Source organism: Dreissena polymorpha, chromosome 2, assembly GCF_020536995.1.
Source record: "Dreissena polymorpha isolate Duluth1 chromosome 2, UMN_Dpol_1.0, whole genome shotgun sequence".
NCBI classification, from domain to species: Eukaryota; Metazoa; Mollusca; class Bivalvia; order Myida; family Dreissenidae; genus Dreissena; species Dreissena polymorpha.
Window position 1 is genome coordinate 98257233 of NC_068356.1, and position 10553 is coordinate 98267785.

Sequence of the window (10553 nt, forward strand, 5' to 3'; positions counted from 1 at the left end):
CTTCACCAATTAGTCAGAAGTTTTATCTAGATGATCTTAAGGCCAATTTCGAACATGGGCCATGCCAGATAAAAAATTAGGTCACGGGGTCACTTTGTACATTTTACACATTCAGCATGGTGTCCGCTCTCTATTTCAAGTCACAGTTTTCATCCGATCTTCACCACACTTGGTCAGAAGAAGTCTCTAGATGATGTGTAGGTCAAGTTCGAACATGGGCCATGCCAGGTCAAAAACTAGAAATTAAATCTAATCAGTTTGATGCAAGCCATAAATTTCAAACACTGTCATTCGATTTTTATTATTTTAATAATCACACAAAAATACTTGTGACATATTTGAATCCATCTGCAATAAAAATGCAAATGCATTAGTGTCCTTGAACTAAATGATGCAATTTTGCGACAGACTCATCATCATGAGTCACTGGCTATAGTTTGGCAATTTGTTTAGCATTCAGTAATCAAGTAATAGAAGGGATGTAATCGCTTGATAATATATAGTTTTGATTCTTATTCTCTACATTATGTTTATATTATATGTTGATCTCTATTATAAAATTAAATTGATTATTTTTTTACTTCATTCAAAGCTTGATTGAAGAAGAACTTTTAATAACGTATTTTATGAAAAAAAGAGTCTGTCATGAGGATGTGGTATAAAAATTGGTATGCATGATTAAGGCTCACAATGATCACAGAGAGTTTACTTCTATAAAATCATAATATAATTGGAATGATAAAATAGTTATATTTAATATGAATACTACATGCTGCATGTTAAACTTCCCATTTCAACTTTGAAAGAACCGTCTTGTTTCCACTATTAAAAAAGCCTTAATCAATGACCTTATGTTTGCTGTATTGATGACTCTAGATTGAAAATTGTTAGTCCTTATTATGTAGAGATATGTTCTTTCAGGCCATAGAAGATATAGATTTACGTGTGGAGGGCTATTTCAAGTATGGGAAAGGATTTGTGAAGACTTGCAAGGTAAGACTGGGTGATTTTTTACTTTTTACCCTTTGCATGCTGGGAAATTTGTCGTCTGCTAAAATGTCGTCAGCAGAATTTCTTAAATTAGCATTTTCTTCTATTTTTTTTCAAAGAATACTATCAGAATAGCAAACAGTTTGGAACTAGATGAGACGCCACGTTCTGTGGCGTCTCATCTGGATCCAAACTGTTTGCAAAGGCCTTTAAAATTCGGTTCCCGCACTGAAAGAGTTAAAAGAAAAAGAAAGCTATATTTAGCGTCCTGTCGACATCCATGCTAGGTCCAAAGCTTTTTGATAATCTAGTTCTGAGGAATGGCTTGAGGGATTTCAATCAAACTTACAACATGTATTCCCCATATTAAACAACTCTTTGCCATCAATAACTTGAAAGCAAATAGAGCAACTGTAATGAAACTGTATACATGGGATTCTCATTTCCATGGATTGAAATGGGATGGGCAAGATCAAGGTACAGGTCACTGTTACTAAATTTAGAAAAAACTGTTACAGCTTAATGTCAATAATTTACCTAACGTGATGTAAGTCTACATACATTGTAAAACAACTTCATTTTTGTTTGCATCTGAGGCACATTGTGTCAAGGTCAACTGTCAAGGTCACTGTTAGTTAATATAGTAGAATGGTTTGCACTCTAAATCATGGTTAAGGTGTGTGTAGGATATTTTACAAATTAGAAAAATACTAAATAACTTACTTAATATTAAATAGTTTTATTGAGAAAAAAAGCTCCACTGACATAAACAAGAATAGTCAAGTGCGCTGTGCTCCGACATCACATGTTTTCATAATTCATTACATGTTTTTTTATATCATGTTCCCATGTCAGTCCTGATGATGACCATTATGTTTTACACGTCTTGTAATCAGGTAAGTCCTGATGCTCATCAATATGCTTTGCATATCCTGTTAACAGGTCAAGCATGATGCAAACCTATATGTTTGCTGTACCTTGTGTTGAGATCATTCCTGATGCGATCAGTCAAAATTTTCACCATAATGTGTTCATTTCTGTTGCAATGTCAGTCCAAATGCGCACTATTATGTTTTACATATCCTAATACCAGGTCAGTCCAGATGCATACATCCAGATGGCTCTGCAGGTGACCTATTTTAAGAACGCCAAGGAGCACTGTCTCACGTATGAATCCTCAATGACGCGTCTCTACCTACAGGGTCGTACAGAGACTGTACGGTCACTGACAATGGAGGCCTCAAAGTTCGTATGGTGAGAGATTTTAGGAGCGTTATTAATAGTTCTCCAGTGATACAGAGAATACTTGTATGTCCACCTTCAAGAAGGCAACATACTGCAGTTGCACTGTGTGTCAGTACGTCTATTGATCTGGACGTCTGCGCAAAGTTTCCTGTCTCACCTGTAATTATGCAAAATATTGATGAGTTTTGAAATAACACTGCACAAGTGTCCACAATAAAAACTTGACATGTTGTGTATAATACCATTGTGCCTTAGTTAAAGGCCAAGGTCACACTTAGAGGTCAAAGGTCTAATTGCACATGTCAGTCATAATTTTGCCATATATGGATGCATTTTGAAATAATTTTGCACAAATTTTCACCATCATAAGACAAAGTATTGCATGTAAAACCTGTCTCTAAACTTCAAAGGTCAAGTCCAAGCTTAGAGGTCAAAGGTCAGATTTTGCTGTTAAACAGCTTGAATATTCCTGTCACTGCCATGACTTTTCTATATATTGATTGATTTTGAAATTAATTAGCACAAATGTAAAAACCATCAATAGACGATTGACGTGTAACAAACGTCTCCCAACCTCAACTGTTAAGGTAAAAATTAGAGGCTTTAAAATAAATTTGTTTACATAAAACAGCCTGAACAGTTCCTGACTCAGTTATATTTTGTTGCATAATTTGGCGCAAATGCAATCCAGCATAAGACATGTTCCATTTAAACCTGTCTTTCTGTCTGCAAGGTCAATGTCTTACTTAGATTTCATGGTAACTACGTCATACATCATGCTATAATTAAATAAATGCGCAAAGGTCCATCTATTTTTAATAGAGAACTCTGTTCTCTATGGCTTTAATCTTTGTTTTTATGACCACTGACATTTGCATGGTCAAAACAAAGCAAATGAAGCTGAAACAGTCCATTCTAGAATTAATGTCGTTTTCCAACCTCACATAATAGACTGTATTTTGTAAAGAGCAGTCCAATTTTATGAAGTTTTATCAGTAATACTTTAGATATTTTTTATCAATTTATCAATGATATAGAGAATTATAGGTTAGTGTTGATTATAGATCAAGTTTATCATGCGAGGCTTAGAAAACAAAAAGCATGAACCTACGCAAGTGCTTTTTTGTTTTTGTGCCGAGCATGATAAACCTGATCAATAATCAACACTAATATATTATTCTATTTATCCCACTTTTTATTCAGTAAACCTTTTTATATAAACAAAATCAGTTTAACTGGATAATTTCCCTAGATTAATGGCGTCATTTTGTAAAAAAATGACGTCATTTTGTGCCCTGGTTTATAGCAGAAATTTAATCAACTGGGCCTAAATCAACTGAATTCGCTGTAAAAGTTGGATCAATTTTTTCAAAATAATGTGAAATCATTCTTAATATTCCCTATTGTCTTTGTGCATGTCATTAACAGGGCGTTTGTGGATAAGACGGTTCCCCGTGCAGACAAGATCCGCCTTCTACAGGAGGCCTGTGAGGCTCACGCCAGGCAGTACAAGGACTGTATGAGCGGGCGCGGCATCGACAGGCACCTGTTTGCCCTCTACGTCGTCAGCAAGGGACTAGAATATGTAGGTTTGATTGTTGAACACATTCCAGCTATATAGCATGGGAACTCGACTATGTATGTTTGATTGTCCTACACTCATGCATTTTGTACACTTAAACATTTCAGCTGTATAGCATGGGACTTGACTACGATTTTTTATAGCACGCTTACAGATTAATGCAGGTAGCAAAAGCGTGGACTATATTTTAATTTGTGTATTCTTAGGAAGTAATTTATATAATTATTTCTATTAAGGCGCACATGTTTTGTTTTTTATAAAAACTGACTTAATGTTCTTAAGAAATATGTAAGAAGAAATGGAAGGTGACACTGGGCAACAAGCCTATGGCCTCTTCCATATGTAGTGGGCTGCTAAATTGTCTAAGGTGTCCTCTATACAAACAGTCCTGAAAAATAAGGGTAGGCAACCTTGTCATAACTGGCATATTTCAATGTCAAATTCAATAGTTTCACATTGAACCCTTCATATATATGTTGGTGTTCCCAGGACTGTGAGTTCTTGAAGAAGTGCCTCAGCATTCCGTGGACACTGTCTACCAGTCAGTCACCACAGCAGCAGCTGCTCAACTCACCGAGCTGTGATTTACCTGAGTACAGAGACAAGGTAGGAAACTCACCGAGCTGTGATTTACCCGAGTACAGAGACAGGTAGGAAACTCACTGAGCTGTGATTTACCTGAGTACAGAGACAGGTAGGAAACTCACTGAGCTGTGATTTACCGGAGTACAGAGAAGAGGTAGGAAACTCACTGAGCTGTGATTTACCCGAGTACAGAGACAGGGTAGGAAACTCACCGAGCTGTGATTTACCGGAGTACAGAGACAAGGTAGGAAACTCACTGAGCTGTGATTTACCAGAGTACAGAGACAGGGTAGGAAACTCACCGAGCTGTGATTTACTCGAGTACAGAGACAAGGTAGGAAACTCACCGAGCTGTGATTTACCCGAGTACAGAGACAAGGTAGGAAAGGTCAAGAATGTTACAGATATGAGGCGCTCAGGGAAAACTGGACGCAATTTGTGTGTATACATTTTCCGCCTAAACAGGATTTTAGCTATGAAGAATCTTCTTTTGAACAAAAAATACAATAGCAGCAAGTGTCATCTCTGACTGAAGGGTCAAACAAAGTTATTGATAAAGTAAAGTTCTCAGAAAACTGGGCTTAATGCATGTGCATAAAATATTGTCTCGGATTGTGCAGGCCTCACAGGCTAATCTAGGGCCACATTTTACGATTAAACAGGATGTTTTGCAAAGAAGACATTCCTTGAAATGAAAAAAACCCATAAAAGTGGAAAGTTTCGTCTCTGATAAGCCTGTGCGGAGTGCACATGCTAATCTGGGGTGACACTTTACACACATGCATTTATCCCAGTTTTCTCTGAACTAGACTCATATTGTTAAGTCAAAGCAATCGTGATATAATGGACATTATTTGCTTTTGATTTGTAAGTCGTCTGTTAAATAAAAGATGTATGAGATGCTTGTCATTCAGTTTCTATCTGTCATGAATTGTTTTCTATTTGTGACCCGTGATTTATTCCACAATTCGTATACCTCAGCTTTGATTTATTCTTAAGAGTTATTCTTCTATTCATACAGCTTCTGATTTATTCTTAAATCCCCTATCAACTGTAATAACTCCATAGCAGTATGTAAAAGTGAGCTTTCCTTTATTTTCACATCAACAAATATTTATTGTACTTAATGTGAACATCAACTACGATTATTTGCCTGAATGTGCGTATGAAATATGATTTAATCTCACGAATAAGCGAATCAATATTGTTTTATTTGCTTTAAATCACGCTTTAACTGTAATTTATTTCTTCTATTCTCTTCCGACAGACCAGTCCAGGAGGTGGTTTCGGCCCGGTTTCCGATGATGGTTATGGTGTGGCGTACATGATTCCTGGAGATTTCAAATTCTTCTTCCATGTGTCTTCTAAAAAATCGTCTAAAAAGACAGACTCAAGCTTGTTCATGAGCCAGCTATTTGAAACACTCGACCAAATGAAAGAACTCTTTGAGGAAAATTGAATTCAAATGATTGAGTTATTATGGGCAAAAGTAGAAAAATCCAAAATATATTTAAACTTCATAATTTTTACTACGCTTAATATTGTGAAAATTCATGCACTTAAAATAAGTATTTATATTGAAAAACATTACCACCTGATTACGGAATTTGTATCGTACACCAGTGAAAAATTTAATTTATATTGCTACTAGTTAAACTTAAGGCATTGTGGTTATAAACTGTTTTAAAATTGAGTTTTGATCAAATTCCTTCAAAAAAATCTCCAGCATGTGTTCTAAAAGCAAGGGCATGATGATACTTAAACTGTGTTGTTTTAAGTTATATAAAAGTGAATTCTTAGGTTTATGCAGTTTATCCAATTAAACAATAAAATGCTTAAACTGTGGTGTATGAGCAGTCTGAGATGCAAAGGTTGTTTGGAATAGTTACCTTGTACTCAAATTATTATGATACAAAATTTTGCCTTGTTTCGAACAGTATTGAGATCCCAAAGTCATTCCAGAAGGGTTTTTACGAATTATAAAAATATATATAGACTTAAGAAGGCATCCATTTTGTTTGATATCTATCCAATATTTTGAGAATGTGTGTGTATTTGAACTATGTGGATACAAATAATAGCAAACTTTGTTGGTGTTTTTGGGTTGTATTGTTCTTTGGCATGTGTAAGTTTGTTTTCTTATTTTGTTAATGTCCCCCACCACTATAGTGAAGGACATATTGTTTTTGCCCTGTCTGTTGGTTTGTTGCTTTGTTTGCGCCAATTTTAACATTTCCCATAACTTTTGCAATATTGAAGATGGCAACTTCATATTTGGCATGTATGTGTATCTCATGGAGCTGCACATTTTGAGTGGTGAAAGGTCAAGGTCATCCTTCAAGGTCAACAAAAAATAAATACTTTGAAGATTCATCCCAATAATATCTTGGACAAGTTGGAAAATGATGCCGGTTGGTTGAAAAACATGGCCGCCAGAAGGCAGGGCATTTTTCCTTATATGGCTATAGTAAAACCTTGTTAACACTCTAGAGGCCACATATACATAGGCTTCTGATGCTTCTCAGGGGTTTTGCTGTTTTAACCCATTTATGCCTAGTGGACTCTCCCATCCTTCTAAATTGGATCAATTTATTTCCAAAATTAGGAGTGTCTAGTATATTTATTCTATATTTAGAATATTTCTAACAGAAATTCCGTCAAGCAAACAGCGCAGACCCTGATGAGACGCCACATCATGTGACGTCTCATCAGGGTCTACGCTGTTTGCCAAGGATTTTTTTCTAGACGCTAGGCATAAATGGGTTAATGTCTAGATAAATGAAGGAATTATAGATGTGACCATTTTTGGCATAAGAATGTTTGTTTTTCCACTATAGAATATACATTTCCAAAATTGTTTTATTAACTTCTCTTAAATTGTTGGGTGAATATTGCACATACTGTTGAATGGCCTAAATGTTAAGATGATTGTACAGAAAGAAATTGAGTCTGCAACAAGTTTTTGCAGAATTATGGCCATTTGTCTGTTTTATACTTCTGAACAGTGCCAACATTCCGTTTTCAACTCCTATTTAACTGCATGGTAGATTGCACCAAAGTTTTAGCAGCTGAATTACTTTGATGTGTAGATGATCGTTAAGAAAGAACTGATTTGCTGTCCAACTGAATGACTTCGATGTGTAGATGATCGTTGAGAAAGAACTGATTGCTGTCCAAGTTGAGAAAGAACTGATTGCTGTCCAAGTTGAGAAAGAACTGATTGCTGTCCAAGTTGAGAAAGAACTGATTGCTGTCCAAGTTGAGAAAGAACTGATTGCTGTCCAAGTTGAGAAAGAACTGATTGCTGTCCAAGCTTTATCAGGATTATGCCTAGCGTGTATGTTTGCCAACTGATGAACAAATACTTAGGTTCCCACTCAGTAGTAAATTAAAAATGGCTATGTGCAAACAGCATAAAACCAGAACAGCCTGCAAGTTACTTGCAGTCTGTTCAGGTTGTATGCTGTTTGCTGCTCATTATTATCCAAGGGTTGGAAATGAAGCCTTTAAAACTTAAATTTTTGTAATAAAGTTATATAATTAAATTTAACTTTCTATGGGACTACAAATGGGTCAAAATACGTATCTAAAGTGGTAAATTGTTAATTTGTCTGCATCCAATGAAGTGTCTGGGGCCATCAATGTCAGTTACACATTTCTAGTGTAAGAATGATATTATGATATACTCACATGACTTATAATGCTCTATTTACATGCTTTTACATTTGACAATCATCAGTTTTTAACATGTCATTAGGCTGTGTGTTTTTTTATTTTTTTTTCATTTTGATGAGTTTACTTTGTTTGTGCTTTGTTAAATGCTGTTGTTTGTTTGTTGTTTTGGTTTTAAGTTAGTGTCTTATTTGATTTCTTTTTAGTTTTACTTGCTTAATTTTTTATTTTAACCCCTTAGATTTCCCCAAATAGTAATTATTATGAGCACATTGAACATACATATGACACATGGTATGAATGTGATTAATACATATGACGCATGGTATGAATGTGATTAATACATATGACGCATGGTATGAATGTGATTAATACATATGACGCATGGTATGAATGTGATTAATACATATTTCTTCTAAAATGATAATGTTCAAGGAATGAATGTCATATGTTTACAGTTCTGCACTTTCTATTATATTACAATTTTGCAGTGCATAAAAAATATTCAGCCTGTATGTGATTAGGAGACAAAGGAAAGATCAGAATACATATATGTAATGAAAGAGGATGAAATATTTAACTGTACATGTAGTTTGTTCAACTAATGTTTATTCACAGCAAAAATAATATTATGCAATATTCAACTTTTGTTCACATTTTATATAGTATTTAGTATTTTTATGTTAAATTTTGTTTTATTTTTTAGTGAGATTTAAGTGTTCACTTTTAAAGTTGTACAGGTTAAGGTAATTGTGTTATGTGAATTTCATATTATTTTAATTTTATAAAAGAATTTTTTTTATGTTATGTTTAAAAATCTGGGTTTGTAAATAACAATTAATAAAGTCTGAGTGAACAGATAATTTTGAAATTTTATTCTTAATCCTTGTGTATTATTATTGTATTGGATTAATTTTGGAAAATATACCTAATGTATTGTGGGGCTCATTTATTTGTTGAGTGTATAATAACAACAGTTTGCATCCTCCTAGTTACGTGAGATATAAAGCTGAAATTTGGAACATTCTCATAAAAAGGATGCTTCTTTATTACAGTCCTGTTATTTATAGAATTTTATGTCATCAATTTGTATTGATATTGCAACTTCAAAAATTTTCATTTACTTATTTTTTTGTTAGATATTGAACATTGAACATGAAAAAACAGTTTAATCTCCAATTGTATTAAGTATACATGTGATTTGTTTAAAAGTAAGTGGAATGCTTTGTCAGTTTTATTTATTATTTAAATTATTTCTTTATATTGGTTCTACTGGGTGCATTTACTTATTTGCACAAATGGAAAATAATGGTTCATGTATTGTTAAAGTTGTTACAAAAAAGCTACTGTGAACTTTTTGTATGATATACAGATATTGTTTTATTTGTTTAATTGTATTCATTGTAATATACATAATGGATTTTGCTATATGGCTTGAACAAACAAACTGCTGTGAACAATTTTATGTAGGATCTCATCATATTATTGTTTACTTTTGAACAGGGAAATTTAAAAGTATATGTAAACGTTTCATTTGTGTGGATTGCTGAATAAAAATTATTAATAGGAAAATCAAAGCACACTATGTAAAATCAAAAGTAACTGATGCCCAGAATAACGATACAATATGTTTAATATATAACATGATTGTAGTTTTATTGCCCATTGTTTTCAATTCAGTTCATCGATTTTTTGAAGAATTTGCTCAATGCATTTTTCTGTAACCAAGTTTTTTATGGTTGTTATTTGGTTTAACAATTTAATTTTGATTTTAAATGTATTGTTATTATTTTTTAAATGAAGTAATTGTGCATAAGAATTAAGTTTTCATAATGATAGTATTTATGGAAAGCAAATTATAGAATGTATTAAAGAGAAGTGTAGCTAGATCATAAATAATCTAAGTCATCAATGCGGTTGTTTTACAGGTACTGGACCTGTATTTACCAAACAATTCTTAGACTTCAGTCTTAGAATAAAGAATATGCTTCAAATTGGGATATTCCAATACTGCTTTAAGGTAGCGCACCTCTAATGATTTCCCGCGATTTCTTCGAAGGTTGAAGAGCCTACTATTAGGTGCCGTAGCCTAGTGGTTAAGGCAATAGACTAGAAATCTTTTGGGATATTCCCGCGCAGGTTTGAATCCTGCCGACGACGTATACTTTTTTGCGACGCGTTTTATTTATTTTCTAACGTAATTTGATTTAATATGGCATATAAGCTATATTTATTGTAAAATATGTTGCAATTTTTATGCACATTCTTCAATTTTTAAAATTAAAACAACGTTATGGCGAAATTGGGTGATTTACTGTTGAAAATACGAACCATGCATGTTGCATTTTTATTTTTATTTCAAAAAGTAAACGGTAAATCTGTCTAGTTCTTGGTATTTTTGCTGTATATAGTGTTTCTATAAAAACTAAGTTTAAAATATGACTTAAATGATACTATTTTGAATTTTATGACACTTTGT

General features: G+C 33.6%; 1 protein-coding gene across 1 annotated transcript in view; it reads left to right on the forward strand.

The window, feature by feature from the left end:
- Positions 1–5861, forward strand: part of LOC127868183 (carnitine O-palmitoyltransferase 1, liver isoform-like) — a 50122-nt gene extending 44261 nt beyond the window's left edge. Inside the window, exons 12-16 of the mRNA XM_052409836.1 lie at positions 922–993; positions 2084–2244; positions 3664–3820; positions 4307–4423; positions 5670–5861. Coding sequence (XP_052265796.1) covers positions 922–993; positions 2084–2244; positions 3664–3820; positions 4307–4423; positions 5670–5861 — 699 coding nt within the window. The remainder of the gene's footprint in view (positions 1–921; positions 994–2083; positions 2245–3663; positions 3821–4306; positions 4424–5669) is intronic.
- Positions 5862–10553: the final 4692 nt, after the last annotated feature.